The 27,254-nt window shown below is 47.4% G+C and overlaps 1 protein-coding gene across 2 annotated transcripts; it reads right to left on the reverse strand.

Annotated features, from left to right (window-relative positions):
* Window positions 1-459: 459 nt before the first annotated feature.
* On the reverse strand, window positions 460-27,222 carry ZBTB49 (zinc finger and BTB domain containing 49). 2 transcript variants are annotated; one of them, XM_059380763.1, is made up of 8 exons: window positions 27,139-27,222; window positions 18,988-19,158; window positions 15,567-16,669; window positions 13,062-13,108; window positions 6,880-6,953; window positions 5,182-5,264; window positions 4,927-5,088; window positions 460-1,593 (listed from the first exon to the last, which is right to left on the reverse strand). In XM_059380763.1, the coding sequence occupies exons 2-8, from the start codon at window positions 19,137-19,139 to the stop codon at window positions 920-922; spliced, it is 2,295 nt and encodes a 764-aa protein (XP_059236746.1). In that variant the 5' UTR covers window positions 19,140-19,158; window positions 27,139-27,222; the 3' UTR covers window positions 460-919. The 2 variants fall into 2 exon arrangements, with proteins under 2 accessions (XP_059236746.1, XP_059236755.1); XM_059380772.1 differs by lacking the exon at window positions 27,139-27,222 and having other exon boundaries at window positions 15,567-16,410; window positions 18,988-19,041.
* Between the last annotated feature and the right edge of the window lie 32 nt (window positions 27,223-27,254).

The raw sequence follows: 27,254 nt of genomic DNA on the forward strand, positions 1-27,254 counted from the left end.
TGTGCCCCATGGGGACCAGCATTTACATCACAGTGCTTGAGTCACTTTGACAGTGTGGGGACAGCCCCCCACACACCCCCTGTTGTGTTGCACGGAAACCAGCCGGTCAGCGGGGCAGGAGGTACACATTCAGGAAGTCCTGCCAAGCCACTGGACCCTGCACAGGCATCTGCAAGTGGGGGCTGGGGTCACTTGCACCTGATACGGGTGCTACGAGATTGCTACTGCAGAGTGTAGAAAAGAAAACCCAGGGAAGATTCTGAGATGTTGAGAAGCTTGCCCGGGACCCGATCAGTAAGCAGCAGTCAGGACGCAGGCCCTGTTCAGTGGTCTCTGAAGCCCACCGTCCTGGGTCGCGGACCTGAAGTTGGCACTCAGTCTGGCAGGGTGAGCCCTTGTTGATAGTTATTTTTATACCATGATGTTCTTTAAATTAATGAAAATGCTGAAGGACACAAATTATATAGAAAGTCAAGTTTCACTTATTCAAATTAAATTATAGCATGGGTTTCATATACAAATAAACTTTCTATGTAAATAAAAATACAAAACAGTACAAATTTCAATCATGTAAAAATGCAAACATATTTGTGTTTCCATATATAGATTTTCCCCTTTAATGTGACTGAGACGTACAGTAGTTGACCCCTTCGCACCAGTGAAGGTCAGCGGGATGGTTTCCCAGGCTGTCCGCTCCTCCACTCCTGCATCCGTGTGCATGGGGAGCTGCCGGGCCTTCTTCCCCAGTTGTGGGCTCCAGAAGCTTCCAATCGTCAGTCACCATCAGCATGAAATGGTCCAGCTATTCTCGGGCTGGTGAGAAAGGGCCACTACAGGGACCACGCTCTCTACCAAAGCACGGACACTGGGCCACTGGGCTCAGAAAAAGTTCCGAGGCTGGGAATGCTACCTCCACACATCACTGGTCTAGCTCGTTTTCATTCTGCAGCGTCTTCATGGCCAGCCCCCAGAGTGTCATGCTGGAGAAGAACTGCCCCTCGGAGTTCCTGTACGGTGTGGTGGCCCCGCGGCTGCCCAGCGCATCACCGCAGTGGTTGTCCAGTGCGGCCAGGGACGAGCGGCCCAGAGATAGGCTGTCGGGCTGCAGTGAAGCCTCGCTGGCCGCAGCGGCCACATCCTGGTAGGCATAGGCCGGAGGCTGTGCAGGCTGCCGCAGAGGCTTGGTGAGCTGGCCAGGGTCCAGCCCCAGCTTCTCTGGCTCTTCCACTCCGGGTGGCTGCCCCGTGGGCCGGAACTTGCAGAAGGAGCTGGCGGTGTGGCCGTCAAACTCTGTCACTGAATCATCCGCTGGGTGCCCGGAGAGCTTGACTGCCACGGGCATCAGAGTCACAGACACGTCCTGGGAAAAGGAGTCTGAGCTCTGCGATCTGTCCAGGTCGGAGGCCTCGACGGCGTGAGCGAGCCCATCAAGCGTGTCCTGGGCCCCGTCGGGCCGGCAGTGCATCTTTTTGTGCCGCCGGAGTACTGCGGAGCGCGTGAAGCACTTGCCGCAGATGTCACACGCATATGGCTTCTCCCCGGTGTGCGTACGCACATGCCGGCGCAGGTCACCAGAGCCCCCGAAACACTTGCCTGCAAAACGAGCAAGGGACCCTTTTAGAGAACGTTCTGGAAGGGCATTCCCCCGCCCCCTGCCAAAACACAGAATGACCCTGCTTCAGCATACATGAGCTCCAGCCCTCCTGTCACCTGCTCACCCTGGAAGGCTCCTCCGTTCTCCAGCGGCATTCCTCTGACCTACAGCCTTTGGGTACCTCAGGGCACACCTTCAAGAGCCCTCGTCTCCCCACACGGGAGCACCTGGCTGGTAAGCCCAGGTGCCTGCCCCCACTGGCCCGTGCTGGCAGACCTTGTCGGTTTTGCTTCAATTTCCTTAAGTCTACCACGGTCAATCTATAACTTAAAAACATCTTTTTGCCTCTGATGTCGTTTTACACACACCCCTCCCAGTTCTATCTCCTTTCTGTGCATGGGACAGAGGGAGGATATCTATTTCCGTGAATACAGTAGGTAAGGTCAGAAGAGAACCACCACCAAATAACCTTACAGAAGATATCGCCTGTTTATAGAGGACTGAGAAAGCACCGTGCGGTTATGCAGACACACATTTAGAACTTCTCCCTTAACCGTGTGGACGCTCAGCCGGCCTGCCCTTGTCAGGCAGCGTGGGGGGCATTCAACACACCTCCGAACAATCAAATTAGGTGTCCATGCGTGGGCCTCACATCTTGGCACTTCTTCCCCACACAGGCTACCGAAGCACACCGCAGTGACTGTATCTTCACGTCTACGTCTCATCTGCAGCGCCAGGCTCTGTTGCCTTCGCGGACGCCCCAGCAACAGCCTTCTCACCATTTGCTGTGCTGTCTGTACAACACATGCTATCTCACACAGGCGCGATTTCATGCACTCGAAGCGGCGGAACCATTCCTTCACCTGTTGCGTGTTCCTGTCGTTTCCACCTGTTGCTACTATACTTCATCTTCAATTAACATCTTTCTTTTCCCTGTTTCCTTAGGCTAAGTTCTCAATAATGGAATTATTGGGCAAACGGGAATGATCTTTTCTAGGGTCCTTAAGGCATGTGAATTTTAGCCACAGCAGAGTTCCCACCAGGAGAGGACCAGGGCCAGCGTCTCTCTTTGATCCCATCAGTCAAGACAGAGGAGCCAGACTGTGGAGCCATCCCCATGGAAGGTGTGGCACTTGCCTCCTGCCTTGGAAATCTGGTGAGAGACAGCTGACCAGCTGTGCAAACAGGAGGTGTGCAGCTATGGCCTGAAGCCCCCAGCAGCACAGGATGCAGGGTTTCCAGGGACCGGACAAGGGTAGTGCTTGCAAGAGAGCTGCCTGGAGTCATGCTCAATCCGGCCTAGGAGGACTGCCCAGAGGGCAAGGAGACCCCAACAGAGAAAGTCTCCAAGAATAACTGCTAGGACCCAGGGCTGCAAGAGAGGGGAGGGAAGGAGAGTCTTTGGAAGCAGCATGAAATGGGGGGGGGGGGGCAGGAGGAGTGATAGAGGGAGAGAGGAAGAGAGGGAGAGAGGGAGGAACATGTAAGAGGTGGAGCTCTATTCCCCAAAAAGCCCAGGATGTGAAGCCACCTTAAAACTGAACCCATCTTCTGAACTCAAGAAAATGAAAACACAACCACACTAACTATACATGAATGTCCGCAGATCTGTTAAGTGAAAGAAGTCAGTTATAAAAGACCACATGTAGGATTCCGTTTATACAAAATGCCCAGAACATGCAAATCCAGAGAGAGAAGGCAGACTAATGGTTACCTGGATTGCAGTGTGGGAACTGGGAGTGACTGCTAGTGGGCATGGAGTTTCTTTCTCGGGCGGTGAAAATACTCTAAAATAAACCGTGGTGCGTGAGGGTTACACAACTCTATGAATAACATACCAAAACCACTGAATTGGTCACTTTAAATGGGTAAACTTTATGGTATGGGAGATTGACCTCAATAAAGCAGTTATAAAATTTTGATGCTGTGCTATAAGAATGAACACTCTTGCTCTCTTTTTCTCTTCCCCTGCCCCCAGGCTGTCCTCGACAGGGTCAGAAACCATGGTTAGTGGGGTTAAGGAAAGACTCAGAAGCATAAGGTGAGGATGGCAGGGCCCCCTCTGCTCCTTCCTCTCCTGAGGTCGTAAACCAGCAACAAGTCCTAGCCGAGGAGGAAAGAGAATGTTTAACCTCATATCAAGTTGTCAGCTGTAATAGTAATTTGGAACCGACATTTACGTTAGTCAAGACATTGCATTTGTGATTTAAAGTAACACTACTTTATTTTAGAGAGCGCGCGCAAGGAGGGAGGAGCAGCAGTGGGAAAGGGAAAGCAGATTCTGTGCTGAGCGCGGAGCCTAACACCGGGCTTGATCTCACCACCCCAAGATCACGACCTGAGCCGAAATCCAGAGTCGTATGCTTAACCAACTGCATTACACGTGCCCCGGCACAATTTTCTCTTAATCAAGAGTAAGGAGAATAGTCACGGAGTTGCCTAAATCAGTATCCACGAGATCTGTACACGATTTCAGCAGGAGAGAAAAATGAAGTTACCTTGTGGTTACACCCTGGAAGGCCCGCCTGAGATGCCAGCTCCTAGCAGAATAAGCTGCTGCTGTGCTCAGCTCCGGCCCTCCCACAGCTGGGCCTGAATAGTCTCCCCATGTGCTCGAACTGGGAGACCGTACAGGTGGCCACTCATCCCTCCATGACTTGGTTCACACTGTCAAGCACTGGTCACGGGCACATGGCACCCGCATGCATACACAGCCCCACTGCTTCCGAGGCTCCAACACCGCGATCACATGTGACAGAGGACGTTAACTCCGAATCTCCATTCCTCACGTGTGCAGTGATGCACCCTGATGGTGAGGGCCCCCGCTTTCCCTCTGCTCCCCCCGAGACTCCACTGCTGCACTGGATGCCCACAGATGGGACCTTTGCTTCACAGCACCAGCTCCTGAGAAGCCCTCCCTCTTGGCCCCACTGTGTGTTCTCAGGCTCCTGCGGGACAGCCCAATGCAGCCCCCACGCCCGGCTCTGCGGGCGGCACACCACGGTCTCCCTCACTTTCCCCACTGTCTACACCCTGCTGACCTGGGCTGGGAGCACATGGCACCAGGGACTCTGTCTCAGTCAGCTCTGTCTGCAGAGCATCTCAGGACACCTCTGGATGCCTCCCAGAGACTCACTGAATGTATGATACGTGAACCCAGGATTGACCAAGAGAACACCAAGGGAGGCAGTTAGGAAATCACACTGCCTCCATTTTACCTACGAGAATAGGGATGATTTACCCACGACACCGAAACGACCAATGAGACTGGCACCCCACCCCCACTGGGGACGGCAGGGTGTCCGTGCGGCCTGGGCCCAGCGGAAACCCACCGCAGGCGGGACAGCTGTAGGGCCGCTCCCCTGTGTGCCGAATCCGGTGCTTTACCAGCTTCCTCTGCATGTTGAAGGACTTGCCGCACTCATCACAGGTGAAGACTTTATCGGCCGTGTGCGTCTTCTTGTGCTCCTTCAAGTTACTGAAGTTACTGAACCCTGGGGAGACCAGAACAGGTGCTCAGCGGAAGGCCTAAGAACACTGCAATTGGCAGTCTTCAGGACAAAAAAGAGGAAAACACGCAGCAGTACCTCGCCCACAGATGTCACACAAGTGTGGCTTCTCTCCCGAGTGGATAATGATGTGACGCTGGACATCACCAGATGCTGCAAACCTGTAATGTAATTTGTAAATTCAATTACAATTAAATTCAAGTCTTTGTGACTGCGAGTCACTGAGGGAGGAGATGAACTGCTCCCTACATTCCTTCAGAATGGAATAAGAAGTGGCCTGATTCGTTTGTGCATTTTTAAGTATCTTTGCTTTTACTTTTTTCTTTTTATTATTATTTTTTTTAAGATTTATTTGAGATACAGAGACAGAGACAGCTACAGGATAGCGAGAGAGAGCATGAGCAGGGAGGAGAGGGAGACGGAGGCTTCCCACTGAGCAGTGAGCCTGATGAGGGGCTCGATCCTAGGACCCTGAGATCACGACCCGAGCCGAAGGTAGATGCTTCACCGACTGAGCCACCCAGGCACCCCATCTCTTTTTTAAAAGTAGAAGATGATGCAAGTGTTCTGTTTTTATTTTATTTCTCTACCTAGTTTCATCTTTCTCTTCAGAGAAAACCAGCAGGTTGGCCCAGGGAACAACTCCAAGCCAGGCTCTCCAATACAGACAGCTATGCTTCCCTGTACCACACCTGATTGTAGAACTGGTTCCATGTGGGAGAAGATGTTGCCTACAGACGTGATTTTAAGTATATGCCTTACTTTTCAATGGAGTTCAGAAGGTTCCCATTTAAGACATGGTGTACAATGAAGCCAATGGTGAAGCGACAGGACCCCCGAAACAGCCAGGGGTCCATGTTACGAGGCACTGAAGTAAGTGGTCGGCACTACCCCAGCACACAACGGGGCTGTCAGTGTTCAGGTGGCCATGGCAGAAAGGGACACATGTCTGGCTAGGCAGCTCTTCTCTGCTTCCTCTCATCTGCAGACACAGTGGTTTTCCTGGACCTGACCAAGAGCTGCCTCTTGCTCTGGCATCCCCACAGCATGTGCTGTGCTGCAGCACAGAACTCGGACTCTATTTATCTGTCTCTGCCCACCATTCCTGAGGATGACCTTATCAGAGGCAGAACTTGTGCTGTTTATTTCTGTGTTCCCCTCACAGCACTCAGCACACAGTAGGTGCCAAATAAATGCTGAATGGTGAAATATATGAACAACTGAATCGCGGTGACTGAGGGCTGCTGCCTGAGCATGCCTGCTCAGTGACAGCATGTGGACTCCAGACAAATGACCCAATGAGGGAAGGAAGGTCCCCCCCAGACTCTATCACAAGTCACAGCCCTGCCCAGCCCCAACTCAGGGCCGCTCCTCCACTGCTGAGCCCTCAAGGCCTTTCCCTGATTCAGCTCGGGGCACTTCCTCCAGCCCTCTCTCCTGACACCCAGGCTTCCTGGCTGCCAAGTCTCATTTTCCCCACAAGACAGTCACTTCCATGGGGACATCTGTCTACGTTAATAGACCTTGGAATGAATGGAAATTTTAGTAACAAAATAACTTTGTTTCATGTAAAATCCCATTTTATAAGACTCATGTCCTAGATTTTCTATTAATTAACATTTCTCTTTTTTATTCTTATCATGTAACTCATGGAAAGCCAGAAGGTTTACCTGTGTTCCTCAGTAACAGAGGGAACCCACAGGTGGCTCAGAAAACACTGAATTCAAAGATAGACTATGAGCTGTTCCTTACAAACAGACTAAGCCCAGCACTGACCTCTTTCCACAGATCTCGCAGATGTATGGTTTTTCACCAGAATGCCGACGTAAGTGAGTCTGCAAGTTACCTGCCTGCAAGAAAGTGGGGGGAGAAAAAGCATACCAGTCATGAAAAATTTTCTTATAGACTCTATAATTTAAAAGGAAAATGGACAGCTTGAGCCAGGTCCCGATCCCACATTCTCAGTGAAGATTAGCTTGACTCAAAAGCAGTCATGTGCAAGGAGATCAGGGACTAGCCCAAGTCTAACTCTGGGGAGGGGATCTGCCCAGCAGCCTGCCGAACACGGACGTGTCTCCATTCTGCCTGCCCCACATGGGCCCCAGGCTTGTCCCATCTCAGGTGTGCACTGTGCTGCTTCCCTCGGAAATGGGCCCAGCACACTGTGGAGGCTGCTATGGGGGCTGTGGAGCTTGTATTTTAAATAGACCTTGATGTGCTTTATTTGGGTTTTTTAACTTGGACCATCTATATTCAAGTGTCCCTTGAAAAGGAAAGGAGCCCCTGTACTTTGTTATTTCAGGATTTCTGATTTTTCAAAAGCCTGCTTTTGCTTCTAGAGAAGGTGAGACACGTGCAGACAGGCCTTCCCATGGCAGCATGGCTGTTCTCCTGGCCAGGCTGTCGTTTTTTTACCTTGTGCAAAAATGCACATCTGGGGCTTCAGGGCAGCCAGCTCACTGCAGGGCCTTTTATGTTCCTAATTTCTGAAGCTAGCAGGGCTTCACAAAGAATAACTTATTTAAGTAGAGATCACAAAATTGATTTCCAAGTAAAATCAATAGGAAGTCCATAGGAAATTGCCTAAAGTACACTGAAATTAAAATTGTAATTGCCTCGTATTAAAAAGGCTCCTGGCTAATGTTTCAAATTAGGATTTGAAAACAAAATCCTCCATTGCTGGAACTTAACTTAATAGACTCAATCTGTCAAGTCCCCTGCCTAATTTTTTATAGTGTTCTGTTACAAAAACACTGAAATGAATGAATATACCCAAGGGTAATATGTGTAGGCATTATGCACAAAATAAGCCAAAAAAGGAGAATGAGCAGTAACACCCCACTAACAAATCAGGCTTTGGAAATCTACAAACTTGATTTTAAACAAAATGCATAGATAGTTCACAGTTATGCGTTTGAAAATGGTCTGAAATCCATGTGTGCATGGAAACTTACAAGCAGAGAAAAGTGTGGTCTGGGGGTTTTACATCACAGAACGTGGAGATTCTCTGTGTCAGGCTCTGGGGAATCACCGAGTCAGATGTTATCTTTCAGAATATGATAAATATGGCTTAAGAAAAAACCCAGGTTTATTTCAGTTAACTAAAGGGAAAGAATTGGGCAAAAACACTGGGAAATCTGCAGCTTTTAATAGAACAGCTACTAATCACAATAAAACAACAGCTGTCAACTGCGGTCTACATTTGGGCTGCCGGCCCTTATACGCATCACAGAACCATGCTGAGCCACTGCTGTATCATCTCTTTTCCAGACGAAAGACTCTGATTCAGATAACTAAAACAGCTGCTCCTGTTACGTGGTTGGGCCAAAAATGAGCACTGGTTTTTGTAGGTCTACACCCTCATGAGTCTCTGAGAATAAACTAGCTTGTGCTGACGATTCAGCACAATAGTCACTTGGCCGTGAGGGAAACAGCTCACTGGAGGTAAGCGAAGGCACCACTGACTGTTTAGAGTCAGTCAATTCCAAATTCCAGAAAAGCTCATCAACTGTGTAACAATTTGAATTGCACCATCTGCTCATCTGTTAAATTCAGTCCTTCTTGTTTTAAGCTATTTCGTAAATGATGCATTATGACTGAAGCATTCTGAGTCAATTCTGAATAGTGCCGCATCCTTTCTTGGTAAATAAAGCCAAACAATTACTTGTTTTCAAAGCAAGTAACGGTGGCCTTCCACTTAAAATAGTGTAATAAGCAACAGTAAAACAAACCCTTGAAAGTTTTTTGTAGCTATTTAATATCAGAATAGTATAAGGAAAGTATTCCATCAGCTAAAAGGAGCACATATTGATCTGACCACTGGTATAAAAGTAGATTAAATACTTAAAGATTCAGGCAAAAAAGTCCAATAATGCTGTCAATGATTTATGCCAAATTACACAGCAAATGGGGAGCCAGATTATTTGGTCTTTGGTCAAGTATCTGTATTTTTGGTAAACTCTGACTTCCTCTAGTACTAACTACATGCTAAGTACCTAGTCCACATCTTGGAGATTATCTATAGCTGGATATGTGGCCGCTCTCGCCTGCAATCATGACAGGAACTGCTATCAATTAGTAAGAGATCACCAGGAATGGAGCAGGCTGCTCAGCAGCTGCAGATGCCCGTCTCCATGTTGCCACAATTCCCTTACAAAGTCGTAGTGTCACAGTCTACGGAAAAGTGAACAGATGCTATGGGAAGGAAGTAATCAGCCTTGCCTCCTATGGGGGGATCAAATATCCTGACCCAGGCCCGACTGTGGTCTTGAAGGCTGGCGGCGCTGCCATGGTGTCTAGCTGTGTTCCAGAGTATTAGCACATAAGAGGGCTCCACTCCTTCTAAGCAAATATTTTATATTAGGAGGGAACTGTCAGGGTTTTTCAGAGAAAAACTTTGCTGTAGAAAAGAACTAACGTCTGATTTGTTGAATAATTAAAAAAATAACTCCTTCTAATAGGTACGTGAGCATCTGTATTTAAACGTGGACAAACCAAGCATATATTTTCTATCAGAGCATTCTTCTAAAGGCAACAGATTATTTACAGGAAAAACAGGAATCACACCATTTTAGACACAAAAGGGATCTCAGATCCTAAAAAAGTCATCTAGGGCTTGGGGGCCTCAGGATTTCACAAAATAAAATTAACAGGGCAGAAAAAATTCTGGAGATGAACACAGAGCTGTCACCTAAATGGCAGTGATCATTCTCCTGGCAGCAGGGCCTTCAACACTGGGAATGCATGGATACCAGCTCAGGGCCGGAAGTCTCACGACTCACGAGAAGCTCCCTGAAACCCTCTTACTTCTGCATGTTGCCTGTGGCATCAGGCCATGCCAGTGCCCTGGGGAACACATCAGTCTCCGGGCAGGGCTCCTCCATATAGCTATGTCCTTCCCATCGCGCCCTGGACCTGGGGCACCCCTCTCCAGAGAGCACTGCCAGAAGGCACTGCACCAGCTGCTCAGAGTGTCCATTTTTACCTCTTTGGAGAGATCAAACCGCTCTCCTCTCCCAAAGCCAGCTCAGTGCACCCAGGTTTCCTCCTCCTGTTGCTCGCATCACAGATACGCAGACCTGCCCCTCCCTACCTTCTCCTCTTGGGGTACCCATCAGTCCAGGTTCAACTTCACATAGGGGCCCTGGCAGTGTGGACAGAGCCTCACCCACCATCTAAAGTATGCAGGGCTCCTGAGGGCTGAGATCCGAGCAAAGACCGTGTCCAGAATGACGTTAACAGACGAAGAGTCTGTTGTCACAATCTTGGATTATGGTAGCTTTTCAAAGCTCACATACAATACTGCTTACAGCTCATCATCAAGGTTGTGGTAAACTTTATTTTTCTTCCAAGACTGATCCTACTAAATAGAAATTGAGTAAACAGCATAAAAGATTGATTCTCATTGGTAAATCTGTTTTCTCACTTTCAAGTCTTCCAAAAGGGAAAATATTTACAAGCTCCCTTCTACCGAAGAGAATATGCCAGCAACAGCATGGGAGCATTCCAACCCAGCGTAACCACAAACATTGACGCCAGTTCATTCTAAGAAGGGAACACTTGGCTTAAGGTGAAGAACGGTTGTTAGTGGGCACTATTCGCAAAGTATCCCTGTATAGAGCAGCCAACAAGCTCTCTTGGCCTAGAATGCCAGAGACCCCGAGGCTTATAACATGCCTGCTCGTCCTTGGGGCTGTGTCCTCTTAACACATTTCACAGTGAGGGCGTGAAACACCACAAACACCACTTCTTCCAGGCAGAAATGACCACTGTTTTCTCTGCCTGTCTTGCTCCCTACGTAGATTTCTCCAGCTCACGGCAGAGCTCCTTGGACACGGGAAGCTCGCAACAAACTCTTGAAGCATGAAGTTTTTTCAAAGAAGTCCTTCTCCATAAAAAATTTTACAACTTGGCTAACAAATGAAACAGCAATATATATCCAAAAACTGCAACTATACATAATCCTGCATTCATAAAAATGGGACAGAAATACAGACGCCAGTGCAGAGAAGGGTTTGGTGGCATCTGTCAGCCGGACTGTCCCTGACAAGACCCAAGAGGGCAAGTGCAGGACAAGACCTGAGCAGTGGTCTCCCACCTCAGCGGCACACTTTGGAATCGCTGTAATACAACTCGCCAACACGCGAGTCCCACCCCAGAGCAACGGAATCGGGAGTCTCGGAAGGGGGGGGTCCTGGCCTGGCCTTGGGGCCGGGAGAGGAGGCTGAAGGCTGACTCCAAACACCCGCATGGCTGGCTTCCTCTGATTAGCAATGAAGAGTCACAGAAGGCTCCCAAGCAAGGAGGACAGAACCTACACTGTCACCACATTTTAGAGGATGAAGGGCTTTCATGTCTACTGTCCCAGTCACCGCTCCTAAGACCCCCATGAGGCAGTATATCCCTGTTGTAAGAATTAGAAAAATAAGGCCCAGAGAAGTTATGGTTGCTAATTATGAACAGTCATTAGTCCAGGTCTTCGTCTCTCCCCCACCCCAGAGCTGTAAGGTTAGGATGGTGGCAGAAGACTGGTCTGTAAGAACAGAGGGGCAGGCACCGGGACGGGAAAGTGATGTCCCCTGAGCACTATTTACGTGCCAGGCAGCAGTTCGTTCTCCCCCCAACTCAGGTACTCTCCCTCTCCACATACACACCTGATGGGCTCAGTCATTTCATCTCCCCGATTTTACACACAAGGACGCTGAGGTGCCGAAAGGGGAGGCTGCTTGCCTGAGCTGACTTGAGCAGTAAGCCAGGGGCAGGATCCAAATGCAGACTGTCCGGCCCCACAGCCCCAGCTCGGAAGCACTGGGCACAGCTGCAATGAAGACACAAGGCCGCTAGTGCCCGGTGGCTGGAGGGGTGAGGACTCCCTTTGGCTCTGCAAAAACTCACTGAATGTTTAATGGGTGCCTGGTGTTCTCCTGGATGGCAAGTGCAGACTAACGATGCAAAGGCAGAGCGAGCTTTGGACTTGGTCAGTCACTGCACGCGGGGGGCCGCAGGCATGAGAAGTCACAGAGAGCACAGGTCTGGGTGTGTGGGAGGGTGAAGGGGACCTAAGTAGAGCTGGCTCTGTGGGGAATGTGTCAGAACACAGCACTGCCACTGAGTTTCTGGTCTCAAGGGAGGGCCTGCCACCCAGCCCTCACCAGCCTCGAGGGCTCTGCTCTTGGATCAAGGTCTAGCCCAGAGTTCACGGGTGGGGAACAGCATCTGCAGCAGCTACTACTGCACGATCCACCACGCCCGCCACCAGCCGGGTGTACGAACAGCTGTCGGGAGGCTTCTTGTGCACCTCTGGGATGCCCTGGAATGCCAGGGCCCGGCGCAGGGCAGAGCAGGTCGCCTCCTCCTACTTCAGAAGTAGGTTCCCTCAACACTTTCTCCAAAACATGAAATCTCTAGGTTCCTTTCTGTCCAGTGCCAGATCAGCACATGGCCCAAGGGAGGGTGCAGCACACAGGGCCAGAGGAGAGAACTGACACGTGTCCAGATGAGCTGTCGGTAGTCAGCTAAAAGGCAGTCCGAGAAGGAACAAGAACCGCTTACTCTGTTCCCCACCTCCTACAACCTCGGGCCTCCAAAGAGTGAGACGCCACAAGTCCCAGATCTAGCCCAGCTGCACGCAGCCCCCTGCTGTGTGCTCCCTGTGGTTCACTGGAAACGTCCCTCATGAAAGAAAAGAGGATACTAGGACTGGACCCATCCTTAAGGAGGGCTTGGGGGTGGGGGGGAGTTCACACACTTACCAAAAAAATGCTACTTTTCCTCCAATGAATTAAAAATTTGCTTTCTTTAAAATTATTTTCTCCCGATTTAGTGTGAAATCAAAGTTACAGATACCATCAGAGGCTTCTCTCGTAAGTCCAAACGTAGGTCTTATTTGTAATAATAATAGTAAGAAAACACTGGGTTTCAGGTTTCCAATTATTAACAGTAAATAAGAGTATTCCCACCTGAGAGAAATGTTTCCCACAAATGTTACATTCAAAAGGTTTCTCACCTAAAACGAAACAAAATGACAACTTGTAAAATCATTAGTCATATTTGCACAGTAGTTTACAATGTTTAAAACTATTGCCCATGTCCTTTCAAAAAGGAGAGTCCTGTTCTTTATCAAAGTATGAAAATCGGTCGGTACATCCTTAGAATTCTCTCTGGCCCTGAGATGGTGAGCAGAGACGATCTGCTTGGCGGCAGCATCGTGTCCCCTGCCCTGCAGCCTGACTCCTCCACCAGCAATTGCTGATGCCATGAGGGTGACTCGTTCATACCACGTGAGGCATACACACAGAGGAGCCCAAGACAGAGACCGCCGGGGAGAAGCCCCTCTCCACCGCTCTTCAGCCTCGGCTGATACATGCTGATGGGGACAATGAGATTTCAGCATGGGAGATGAGCCTCCCTGCCCACTTCTCACCTCTGATTCTAGGAGCTCTGCATAACTGCATTCTGGAATAGAACAGACACAGAGTGGACTCCACTACAAAGAGGCCACAGTAGTTCTGAAGTGTCTCTGGAATGTGATCTATTTAAAAGTGTACTTCAAGGTATCACCTTTTACCTATAAAAACACTCTCAGGTCTTGAAGATCAAGAACCTTCCTTTTACCCCACTCCCCTCAAATCAAGTGGTTTCATTAAGATTCTTTTAAAAAATTAGCGTTTCCTCTCTTACTGTGTTGTTCGGGTTTCCTACCCCGCTAGCTTTCTGAGCTCCTGCCAGGACATTTTCGTGTTGATCTTTTCCTAAAACTGTTTAATGGCTTCCTTGAGGCCTAGGTGGAGGTTTTGACCCTGAGTAATTGTAATCACATGAATAAAGTGTTTGGTGATGATATTTAGGTCTGAAATTATGGGGAGGTTAAAGTGAAAGCCCCCAGTATGAGTTGCAACAGTTTGAAAAAAAAAAAAAAGAGGCCACCAGTCACTGAGACTCACAAGTGACCAAAGGTCGGTAACCCTACTGTTGTGATTCTCAACCTTTTTACTCTTAGGATCCTTCACACCCGTAAGGAGCTATTGTTTACATAGGCTGTATCTGTTGGTATAGCCTATATCAGAAACAAAAGCAGTGGTTTTTAAAACACACGACCAAACATTACATTGGCCACCAGAGTGGCTGCAGCCTTTAGGTGACTCCCCTGCACACTCATGGAAACTAAGATGGAAATGGTCTGGGCCTCACAGACCCCTGAAGGGGCTCTCCAGACCATAATCTGAGAAGTGCTGCCCTCCTCAGTTTTTGCCCCAGGAAACATCTGTGCCAGGACTGTATGACTACGGGCATCCAAAGATGTTCCTTCAGAACAAACCACGTCATTTCTGTTTCCTTTAAAGCTAACCAGTATGCTTTTCAAATACAAACTCAAATGATCACTCAGCTCTAGGAAATTTATGCAAACAGAATGACCTAAATCAAGTTCTTCCAGGGCAAGACGGAGTCAATAAAAATACTGCCTTCTTATAAACTAATTCTGAACTCCTCCTCCTCCTCCTCCTCATGTTCAAGCACCTTATGTTCAAATACATTAAAACTTGTGAAGGGCTTCCAGCTGTTATTAATTCTCTCAATAATACGAGGGAGCAAACACCTGCGCAAACGGGGAATCCAAAGCGTAAGAGAATGTCAGATCAGCAATCACAATTACATAAGCACCTTAAAGCGGTTACACTAGTGGCATCCCTTAGTGTATCACTTTCATGCTTTTAATGGTCATTAATTTATAATAGTGTATTAGAGTCATCAAGTTTAACTAAAGGAAGGAAAGTAAAACATAACCGCATCATGTGATGTATATGTACTATATCACATCTCAAATGAGCACCTGGAAAAAATAAACTTTTTGGAAAGGGGACAAGGTATGAATTAAGGTAGTAAGACTGAAAATTCAATGTTCCGAGTTGAAGAATCGTCATTTGAAATGATCAAATGGTTAAAGCTGACCCTTATTAAAAAGTTTACCTCTTCCTTCCAAACCACAATTTAAAATATGATATGAAAATTACTTCCCAGAGAACTCTTACTATTACTCTAAGTTAGTTCAGTCTGAATGAACCAACATCATGCTTTAAAAAAGATAAACCTACTCTAATTTTAAAGGGCAAATACAGCTTATCTGTTTTAGAATATATATGAAATTTTCCGTGCATCAAAACAATTCACTACACTTCTTTAGAGATTTAAACTTTATCATATAAAACTATAATTAAAAACAAAAAGGGCACCATCTTTTCAAACCAGTTCTATGAAAACATCTGCAGATCTTGGAGATTATTCTGTAAAAGTAATCACCAAAACCACAAAAAGCAGCTAAGGCTCCTTTACGGGGGTGGGGGGGGCATGATCAATGACATCATCAAGCAACAGCAAAACTTCTTACAAAAGCAGGAGCAGGCAGTGGTGTCTGATCGTCTGCATCCTCTCCTTTCCTTTTGCCTGTGGGTACTGAATCAGTGTACCTGTATGTGACCGTTTGTGAAGCTCCAAATTGCTTGGGTGTTTAAAAGGTTTCCCACACAATTCACACGTGTACTGTCTCTGTGACGGAAGCATCTGGGCCTGGTCCTCCAGCGCGGCAGCCTCTTCGGGCCTCTCTGTTTCGTTAATGCAGTTAAAATGCTCAGCATGGACGAGGTCTTCGCCTTCGTTTTCTTCAGCACCGTGGCTGCTGGCTTTCTCTGTAGTATTTGCACCAGCACATTCTACCCTCTTCGTTAAGCTGTCGTCTGGCTTGGCATCGGAGGGCCGCTCTGCCGATTTCTGGGATTTAAGGAAATTTAGCTTCTTAAGGTGAATGGCCTTTTTGAGCCTCAGCTGTCTGGTGGGCGGCTGGCACAGGCTGTCCAACTCGGGGTCTGGGGCTGAGTCGCTCAAGGGTGGGGCCAAGAAGTGGGGAGGCAAGTGCTCTGAAGACTCCAGGACACATTCAGGGTGACTGCTGGGGCAAGGCTGGCTGTCGCTGGCCCCGAGGTCTGCGGCTGTGCGGAAAGCGCGGGGCTGCTCAGCCGTCCTGTCATGGCCGGGACCCGCAGCCTGTTTGTAGTAGTGCTTGCTATAGAAGTTTCTGAGCTTGTAGTAGTAACTCGGCTGTCTGAAAGGCAACTCAGGGCAGGGGCTGTCTAGCACGTCGGACGCTTGTTTGGATGTCTCGCCTGCACAGTGAGGGAGAGTCACGGATGGCGGAGGGGGAGCTTGGGAGTCAGCCATAACCTGACTCTGCTGGACATCGGCGGGACACTCCTGCAGCAAATGAGGAGGGTAGCTTTCACTCCCGGCACAGTGCGCTTCTGCAGGCAGAGCACCCTGCAGGGAGAACGTGCTGTCACAAGCCACGCCTGGGAGCTGCTCCACAGTGGCTGATTTTAAAAATGTGTGACACAGATTCAGAACATTCTGAACTTGCAAACACTGGGCTGTGTCCAACATTACTTGTATATTGTCCTGGTTAAGATCTAGGTGAGAGGTGTACATGAAGTCCAGGATCTGCCCAATGCCACTCACATTTTTAATATCCAAGTGAAAAACATCACTTTTTTGGCCTGAAGAGTTCTGAAAGAGGCTCCTGATAAAAGAAAGGATATCTGTTTACAGTATGATAATTTTTCTCCTATAAATAATGCTCAGGATACTCTTAAAAAATACTATCCTTCCATAAATGCCAAGATTTTAAAATTAAGTATATTTTAATCCTTTAAAAAGTTTTGATAAGCCATTCAACAAAGCAACTCAAATGATTTAAATTATTGTGCTGGATATTCAACCTTCCAAACAGATCTCAAAGTAAAATTTTGAAATATACTCATTGTTCCTTTCAAAATGTAGTTATCCATATATATTATTAATTGCATTTAGATAGAGTATAGTAAACTAAAGGACACATATTTTTCATTATTTCATGTCTAGCCTAACAAATTATATTTCAGGCCATAAAACACATAAAAAAATATTTCCATATCTAAGTGCCTTAAAAATGTCTAAAGAAAGAAATAGCGGGGTGCCTGGGTGGCTCAGTTGGTTAAGTGTCTGCCTTCAGCTCAGGTCACAATCCCAGGGTCCTGGGATCAAGCCCTGCATCAGGCTCCCTGCTCAGTGGGAAGCCTGCTTCTCCCTCTCCCACTCCCCCTGCTTGTGCTGCCTCTCCCACTGTGTCCCTATCAAATAAATAAAATCTTTAAAAAAAAAAAATGTAATAAACCAACATTTGATATTCACCTTTCTATTTTAATTTTTTGATTATGACAAAACATATTTACCACTTGATCCACTTTGTTTTTAAAGTGGAGCCCAGGGGCACCTGGGTGGCTCAGTGGGTTAAAGCCTCTGCCTTTGGCTCAGGTCATGATCCCAGGATCCTGGGATCGAGCCCCGCATCGGGCTCTCTGCTCAGTGGGGAGCCTGCTTCCTCCTCTCTCTCTCTGCCTGCCTCTCTGCCTACCTGTGATCTGTCAAATAAATAAATAAAAATATTTTAAAAAATAAATAAATAAAGTGGAGCCCAAGGTGGGGCTTAGACTCACAACCGTCAGATCAAGACCTGAGCTGAGATCAAGAGTTGAGATGCTTAACCAACTGAGCCACTCAGGCACCACCCATTTGACCCACTCTGAAGTGTTGAAAAATTTTATACTTAAATATAGTTCAAACTATAAATTCAGTGGCATCAAGTACATTCACATTGTTGTGTAACAAAACCACCACCCATTTCCAGAATCTTTGATCTTCCCAAAAATAAACTCTGTACCCATTTAACAATCAATCCCATTCCCCACCCTCAGCCCCTCGCAACCACCATTCTTTCTGTCTCTAAGAATCTGACAGCTCTAGGGACTTACATATACTCATTTTGTAATCAGATCTGTTAGAGGTTTCTCAGCAACCCAATGGTCCACAAACCAGCAGTGAGAAAAAGAAAAGGCCTATGAGTTAATGAGGGAAAAGGGGGAACATAAAGCTCAGGCATTTTATTCTGGCTACACGTCGAGTTCCAGGTGAACGAATTTATACTGTATATAAACCAGCAAGCTGACTTAGGTAACTGGTCTTGCAAGTTTGCTGAAGACATTTTATCTAATTGGATCACCTGCTTCCCCCAAACAGCCTTCAATTTTGTTCTTACCTAAAGGGAAGAACAAATTAAAAAGGGGTAGGGAAAGCCAAGTCTAGGACTAGGCTGCATGGGGACAAATAGCGCTGCCCACCTCAGTGAGCTGACCTGTTCTACTATCTGTACTTAGAGCATATATGAGAGCTGAGGTTTAACTGGATGATTCAAGATTATCAAGGAGAGATGGAATCACATTCCATATATTGTTTACTAGAGCAGTAAAATGGTATGCAGTTTAAGGAAAAGTTATTTAAAAAAGCTTTAGTGCTTAGACAAATTTCAGTTGATCAGAAAAAGTATATAAAATACTTAACTCTAATAATTGAAAAATGATTATATTAATAAGTAAACTAAATTCAAACTTATTTTCTTCAAACATTGAAATGCAAAATGAACACAAAAATATTTTAATAAAAAAATAGAACATAGGATGTTTCCCCTCTCTAATTTCTTATTACAAGGTAGTTCCTACCAGGAATTCTACTCCTCAATCTTTTTAACCTGAAAGGATAAGAAATATATAGACAAGACTGACATTAATTAGAACTACTAAATCAAAGACAGAGTGCCAAAATACGTTCAATCAGCCCAAATATATTTTAGTTGAAAGGCTCTTTGCCTCACAGGTTCTTCTAAATACAAAAAGCAAAAATTCCACAATGTGCTACAAAGGTAGGGACAGTGAAACCTAAGGAGAAGATAAAATTTAGTCAAAATATATTCATCGTAGAAGAGCTCTTCCTCTGTGCAGTTAGAAGAAGGGTCTAAATACATACCTAAAATACTGACTGAATGCTGCTAGAACATTCTTATGTGCTTTAAAGCACACTCCTTTCACGACCAACATACAGTCACAAAGCAGGCCTTGAATGCGCTGCTCATGCAGCTGCTGGAGGAGATGGCAGCTGTGAGTAGCCACTGAGTCCATGCTCAACCACCCGGGAAACCTGCAACAAAGAACGCGAATGAGACTAATATTCAGCGATAGGACTGACCGCCCCGGAACCCACTGACTGAGGGCAGTTCATGGTCATGATTCCCAGGTGGTCACACTTCCAATGAACCAATAAAGAATCACAAAAGCCTTGTGTCTTGGCATTAGGCCAACGCAGCTCAACAGAAACCTCTGCACTGATGAAAACGCTCCGCATCTGCAATGCTCACTACAGTAGCCACTGGCCACGTGTGGTCACCGAGCACTTGAAATGTGGCTAGAGTGACTGAGGAACAGAACCTTTAATTTATCTAAACAGCCACCATACTTGATAGGGTCCATGTAGAATATGACCCCAATAATGTTATGTGCACTTCTGTCTTTTCTACTTAGGAACAATTCAATGAGAACATACAGACACCTGTAAGTTAGGCAAAAGTCAACCAGATGAGATCAGTCAATATTTACTAAGCACCCACACAAGGGACACTGAGTCAAAAGATAGGAAAATCAGAAGATTATCTGGGCAGATACAGAAGAAGTTAAAATAAACTAGCACCACTAGACAATAATAAAAGATGTATCACAAAGTGGCATGTTTGCCCATTTGTTCCTTTTCCCCTACGATTTCATTTATTTGAAAGAGAAAGAGAATGTGCGGGTGCATGCACATGAGCAGGAGGGGGAGAGGGAGAGAGAATCTCAAGCAGACTCCCCCTTGAGTGTGGAGGCTGACACGGGGCTCAATGTGGAGCTCAATCTCACAACCCTAAGATCATTACCTGAGTCGAAATTAAGAGTCAGACGCTTAACCAACTGAGCCCCTTGGGCGCCCAAGTCTCATCTGTTCCTTCCTGCATTTCTGCTAGGGCACCACTATAGCAGACACCTGTCTTACAGGTACCCTGGGGAGGGAATACTAGAATGCGTAAGGTGCCTGCTAATCAGCTTGAGAGTGCTGAAGCCAAGTCAGTAGTAGGACACACTGTATGTCTGTCTGTGTGTGAGAGAGAGAGAAGATGAGAGGGTCAATACAGAAGGTATCATATCTCTTCAACGTCTATTTACTGACTACCAGGCACCATGTACTAAAGGTACAACAAACAAGACAAAACATGCCAGGTCACCCCCCCCACACAAGTACACGATACACAACTGAACAAATACAGTAGTGAGAGCTAGACACTGGAACACACAGATGAGGAAGGCAAGGGATCATGCCCAGGAGCACAATCCAGTGAGACATAATCAAGGGAAGAAATCAAGGGAAGACTTACAAGTGGGGAGAAAGGAAGTCAGACTGGGACAAGCCTATGGAGGCTAACATGGCAGTTTGCCACAATAAAAATCTGAAAAGCCGTTACTTGCTTTATTCGCTTTCATCCTCAGTGCATAAGCATTACTGAAAGTCACTAAACCATGAAGCCAAAACCCAAACTTTTTAACACAACTACTTCTTCCATCACCATCACCATCACCATCACCACCATGACCGTGACCATCATCACCATCACCTTATCCCCACTGTACCCACTATGTGTCAGCCAAAATAAACTACCTGCGCCTCCCTAAATGAGCTGTGTTAGGGACAGTTTGAAACCCTAGCCCACTGCTCATTACCTGCAAATGACTTTGGCAAATGACTTCTCCATGTCCACTTTGCTCATCTTATCTCATGAGTTACTGAACAACCGTGAAAGCCCACGTGAACATCTAGTATAGCAACTGACATATTAAGTATTCAACAAATGTCACCTATAAGGAACACTTGGAAAGCCTGTTAAAAATGCAGATTCCTAGATACCATTGAGAGTTCTGCTCAGTCTAGGGTGGGATGTAGACATGTGTGCTGGAAGCATCCAGGTGATTCTGAAGCAGGCAGATTACAGATGTCTCTCTGCTTTGCTCTCTCCCCAAGAGCCTTTGGTTCTGATACTTCTTGTTCTGGGAATACTTTCCTTATACTGAACTCTTCCACCTTTCAGATAAGGCCCACTCTCCTAGGAGGGCTCAGCTGAGCAGTCACCAACTCCTAGAAGCCTTTCCTGCCATTTTAAAACTTGTTCCTTCCTCCCCACTGCTCCTTCCTGAAGTATGACTCTGGGGTCCCTCCTCTGCGATCTCATCCATAAGATAACTTCTCATTATGCTCCAACATTTGTATCTCCAACTCTGCTGTGAGCCCTGAGGGTACCATCTTATCCATCCTTGCCTGGCACAGAGCAGATACTCAACTATTAAAATCCATGCTAGTTAGCTTTTATTGCTAATTCGCAACAGTTAGTAATGTTTATTTATTCACGTCTTTTTGACTCCCTCTCTGCTCTCAAATCAGCTCTTCTGAGTCCTTTCCACTCTCTTCAATCCCACCATGTCTGTGTCCCTCATCCATAAAGGTGACTGGGATCCTGACTTCACTTAGATGGTTGAGCCCATAGGTAAGCTGATGTAACATGAGTGCCTTTAAATTCTTTCCTCAATTCCAAATTTCCCCCTCACCATTCACGTGATCCCTTCAGCTTTACAGGATGAAGCAGCAGTGCCTTCTCTTACGGAAAGTCAGCTTCCTGTCTTCCCTTGACCCCACCCAGCCTGCCTCCCCCAGGATCTGGCTTCATGTTCAGCTCTTCTGCTGCTTCTTTCTGTCCCCAGCTGACTGGCTCACCAGCTCCTGCAAACACCAAGATTGTCCCAGGGGGAGAAAAAGCAAAACAAAACAGGACAACAAAACCCTCCTGCCAGGTACATCTACTCATCAGAGGCCTCTCTTTTACACCTCTCAAAATAGCAAATTTTTTATACTTTAAATTCAGTTGGCCAGCATACAGTACATCATTAGTTTCAGATGTAGAACCCAGTAATTCATCAGTTGTGTATAACACCCAGGGCTCACCACATAAGGTGCCCTCCTTAAAGCCCATCACCCAGTGATCCTGTCCCTCAACCTCCCCTTTTTATTTTCTTATGAGTCCTCTTCCCCCTAGCAGCCTTGCTGCCATTCTCACTGCGCTGAAACAGACTTGCCCAGTGGCCTTTCCTCAGTCCATTCTCCCCAGCTGGTCTGCCCATGTCCTTCTCAACATCCTCCCTCCCCAGGACCCTTTGGGCCCTCTTACTGTGCCCCTGACCTATTCCATCTCTATGCTGTTCTTCTTCCTCTATGAGCCCCCAAACGTTAATGTCCTTTCAGATTCAGCCCCTAAGCCTTTTCTTCCCCTTGACGATCACATATACTCTTAGCCTTCATCTGTTCTAAGCAGACAACTCCTAAATGTGAAACTTCAGCTTTGACCATCACTTCCAAATGCTTAACTTTCTGCTAAATGTCTCCAAATGCATGACCCCTCAACTTTGAATCTCTAAAACTCACCCCTACCATCTCACCCCCAGCTCTATACCTTGTTCTGAGTGCCCTATTTCTTTGTGGAAAGCTTAGTTTCTGATATGTGAGTTTAACACATTGGCCTGTTTTCCTGGTTTGAGATCAAGGCAGGATGCGATGAAAACTGGTGACATCACCTATAAAGAGCAACACCACTGGCACTGGGAGAGCATGGTATCGCCTAACACAAGACTATGGACCAGGAGGCATGAGGTCAGCTGGTGGGGTGCTGTCCTGTGCTGAATCCTCAGGGAACCTGAACAGACAAATGATGGAGCGATCAGTCACCTACCCTCACCCATTGGTGGCCTGAAAAGAAAAGGATTATTGGCTTATTCTTATAACCTCTCATTTACGGACTATTTACCATGGGCCAGGAACCGTGCTATGCACATTCTATCCACTAACTCAAATAATGCCACCATAACCCTATTATCACCATTTTATAAGGGAGGAAATTAAGAAATGAGGAGTTAAGTAACTAGCCCAAGATCATAAAACTGTTGTGTTCCAAAGCCAGGGTTAGCTCCACAAGGCTATGCTATGGCTCATGAGAAAAAGGACATTAAAAATACAACACAAAACCTTCCAATATAGACTTAAATGCTACACTGCAGCAAATATTCTGAATCTGCTTTAGACATTTTCCAGTTATAGAAATAACATGCAGAGTTATAAACTCTCCCTCAATTTACACTGACTGTAAAAATCGTAACTCCACCATACAAGTCGGTATAGTTCTCTAATGGCTTCATGAAGTCAATCCTGTACTTCCCCAGTAAGATTATAGAGATCTGTGGAAAAACAATTTACTTAAATTCCTAGAGTATCCTAGGAATAACGACTATAAATAACAACTCATCATAGACTTAAGGTCAGTAATAATAAATAGCACATACTTGTAAAATGCTTCTAACATGCCAGCCGCTATGCTAAGCCCTTTACCCACACCCTTTTAATTATCACGTTCATTTCATACTTAATTCATACTCATTTAATTCTCATGATAAACGTAGGATAAGTGCTATTGTTATCCTCATTTTATACATGAGAGCAATGAAATACCTGGAGGATTAAAGACAGCTACAACTTTGACCTTCCTCCCAAGGGGAGGTGGGATCTAGGTCTCTCCTGCCTTGAATCTAACCCTAACCTATTAACCAACGGAAAAGACAAAAGGAAGGGTGTAAAGCTGTGCTCCTCTCTGGGCTGAGGCCCTAAGAGCTGACCGCTACCACTGTCTTTCTTCTGGAAAAGTGACTCTGGAGGCCCGAGTCGGCTGTAAGGCGCCCAACTCGAGAGAATATGTGGAGTCCAAGAACTTGGCTGAGCTCAGCCTTCCAGGCCCCCCTACCCAGGTACCAGATATGGGAGCACATCCCCTCTAACTCCCCTGAGCAGCCCTCGGCTCCAGCTGAATATCACGTGAAACTGAAGAACTGCCCAGTGGAGCCCTGCTTGAATTCCTGGCCCACAAAACTGTGAGATCAAACTTTTTGAGTCACTAAGTTTTGGGGTAGTTTGTTGCAATGCAAGTGATAACCTGACCAAGTACAGAAAAGACAGACACAGCTAATAAGTAACAGACAGTAAGAGACAGAGTTAGGATTTAAAGCCAGGGAACGGCTCCAAAGCCCACACGCTTAACCACTACTCTGAGTTACACATGACAGACACAGGCGTTCCTTGGACCAAATCAGCTTCCCCTTCAGTCTACCACCCACGCCTCACCGCCCAGGTACAGCGTATGTGAGGATGAAAGCATGCTTGGTGTGACGCAAAGAGCACAGACCTATCTCCACCTCCGCAGCTACTCACGCTGTGTGACAAGGAACAAAAATCTGTGGTAAAGACACTGACTACGTCTGTCTTATTGATCAGTGTATCCCTGGATCTTGTATCCCTACGAGAGCGCCCTGGACACAGAAGGTGCTCAATACATCGCTTCTGGATGGATGGAGACTCTGGGCCTCAGTTTTGTGATATGTAAAAATGGAGAAGTCCCCCACTGGGTTAGATCATTTTCTAAAGTATCTTCCTGTTTCATTTTTTAAAAGCATTTTTTCCTTTATTTTTAGAAAGGAAGAGACAGCAAGCATGGGAGTGGGGCATGGAGGAACAGAGTGAGAGGGAGGGAATCTTAAGCAGGCTCTACACTCAGTGCGGAGCCTTACATGGGGCTTGATCTCCCCACCCTGGGATCATGACCTGAGTGGAATCAGTCCTGAGATACTCAGCCAATGGAGCTAGCCAGAAGCTCCAGTATCTTCCTATTTTAAATGCTATAAATCTATACCAAAAATGTGATGGTGGAAAGAGGGACTGAATGGCATCAAAAGGAATGAAAATATGGGAAAAGAGAAAAACACAAGAAAAAGCTTAAATGTGAATGGAGAGGTGCTTCTAAATGGAAAAAGAGACAGAACATAATTTTATCCTGTAGAGAGGCTCCTAGAGCAAAGAGCTTTCTGTTCTGTTTACCAACTGGTCAAAACAAGAATTTGTAGAAGTTTGTTCCCTGGGGCCATTAATGGATCACTTCTCAAGGGCCCACAGTTCACACACCCCAGCACCCAGCCTGCCATAAAGTGGGCCTACCTTTGTCTTGGGCCATCCAGGATGGTTTTCAAATGGCTTATTCCTAATCCACCTCCCACCCCGACTCCAAACCCCATGACAAACGCAATGGCTTCAAGCAAGCAAGTCTGGTTCTTGTCCTAGCTCTATGCTGACCCTACGATGCTATGTAGGCCAATGAGGCTGAACTGCTAATGTGTGCCTGACACATGCGAGACATGGTTGTGAGGCGGAAATGCTGATAAACTGAGGCCTGTTCCCTGTCCTCCACAGACTGTCTGGGTTTTCACATCATTCACCTAACTTTATAGAGTGTCACTCCATGCCAGACACTGAGGGTATGAGAGTGAAAAACTCACACGTGGTCACCTATACCTTCAGGAAGCGTCTGTCCACCAGAGTGAAAGAGCAATTCAAGTCCCTCCATCCTAACCTCAGTCTGCACTTTCTGATTATGTTCTCCTTCCTGGTTCATCTCTTAACTCAGGCAAAAGACCCCGTGGGCAATACATTCCGACTGACCGAAACTACCCCATCGAGCCATAAGCACTGCCCTGAACCAGGAAGACCCCATGTGACTGACCCCAAGACAATGGGCTTCCTTCACGGCCTGCGTGCACTTATCTACCAACGTTTGTCCCAGATTTTCCTTAACATAAACCTGAAAGCACTTCCACGACTTTGGAGATGGTCTTTGCCTTCCCCATGTTGGCCTCCTTGAAATAAATCCTTTTCCAGTTTAACCACCACCCATTTCTTCTCTGCCTTTGGATTTTGTTGGCAGTCTCTTTGGGACTCCCTGAGCAGGTGCTCTTGTACCCACATGCCCCGGACACAGGAAAAACAATAGCACTATCCTGGAGATACTGAATAAGGGAAGTAGAAATTAATTTGAAGGAGGAAGGTCAGGGAAAAAAATCTCAAGGAAGAGATATGTGTGCTGAAAGCTGAAAAAAATGGGTTACAGAGAAAGACTGAAGAGAGCCCCTCACCCCAGGGGGTACAAATGAAAAAAAAAAAAAAAATCCAGGAGAGAGCAAGAATGAGGCATACAAAATACTCAAGCACCTGCTTTTTAAACAGGGAGGCCATGCTGTCACTTCTGTTGGAAAATGTTTTCTTTCTTGTCCATTTTGGTGAATGCCTTCTCTGATGGGTTGAATCCTTTCCCTCCAAGATCCCTATGTTGAAACCCTAACCCTCAGTACCTCAGAGTATTTCAGAGCTGGAGATTCGGTATTCAGAGAGGTAATGAAGTTAAAATGAGGCCGTTAGGGTGGACCCTAATCCCATCTGACTGATGTTCCCGTAAGAGATCTGGACGCAGAGACAGCAGGGATGCACCTGCACAGAAGGAAGGCCGTGTGAAAACGCGGCACAAACGTGGGTGTCTGGGAGCCGAGCAGTGCAGCCTCAGGAGAAACCAGTCCGCTGCTACCTTCATCTTGGACTTCCAGCCTCCAGAGCTGCGAAAGGATGCACTCCCTGCTCCAGGAATCCGCTCCCCTCTGGGGTGAAACCTCCGCCCCCCACCCCCGCCCCACCACTCCCGGTTCCCGTAGCTCCCAAGCCTCCGTCAGGAGGCTCAGGGACCACCCCCGAGTGCCAGCCTCGTCTCGGGGCCGCGGGAGCAGCTAAACCACCACGCGGCAGGCGCTGTGCCCAGGGCCCCACGTCCACCGCCTTCGGAACCGGACCCGGCCGGCGTCCCTGCGCCCGCTGCACGCGCGCTCGGCTCGCACGGCAAAGAGGCTGCGCGGGGCCAGGGGCTCCCCGGTGCTCAGTACCGCCCCGACTACAGAGTGACGGGAGGGGACCGGGAGCGCGCCCGGGGGCCGCAGCCAAGTGCCGCGCGACCCTCGCGCGATCCGGGGGCCGCAGCCAAGTCCCGCGCGACCCGGGGGCGGCGGCGGCTCCGGGGCCGGCCCAGTCCCACTGCACGGCGCCAGACCCCGCGCCCTCGGGAGGCAGGCCTTCGGCCCCGCGGCCACCTACCCTCGGAGGCCGCTCCCTGCCCCGCCGCCGCCTCCTTACCTGCCGCCGCCGACGCCCTTACAGCCGCTCGCCGGGCCCCGGCGGCCGCGGAATCAGCCCGACTACGCCCCCTCGGCAAGCCGGATTCGCCTTCTGCTTCCGGGGCCGTCACTTCC

Source organism: Mustela nigripes, chromosome 1 (assembly GCF_022355385.1).
Source record: "Mustela nigripes isolate SB6536 chromosome 1, MUSNIG.SB6536, whole genome shotgun sequence".
In the NCBI taxonomy this organism is placed as follows: Eukaryota; Metazoa; Chordata; class Mammalia; order Carnivora; family Mustelidae; genus Mustela; species Mustela nigripes.

Excerpts from the sequence above, each read along its gene's own strand:
- ZBTB49 (XM_059380763.1), bottom strand. The coding sequence starts at position 19,139 with ATGGACTCAGTGGCTACTCACAGCTGCCATCTCCTCCAGCAGCTGCAT. Across the intron at positions 16,670-18,987 it reads GCATTCAGTCAGTATTTTAG|GAGCCTCTTTCAGAACTCTT; the intron begins GTATGTATTTAG and ends TTCTTTTATCAG. Across the intron at positions 1,594-4,926 it reads CTACAGCTGTCCCGCCTGCG|GCAAGTGTTTCGGGGGCTCT; the intron begins GTGGGTTTCCGC and ends CTCGTTTTGCAG.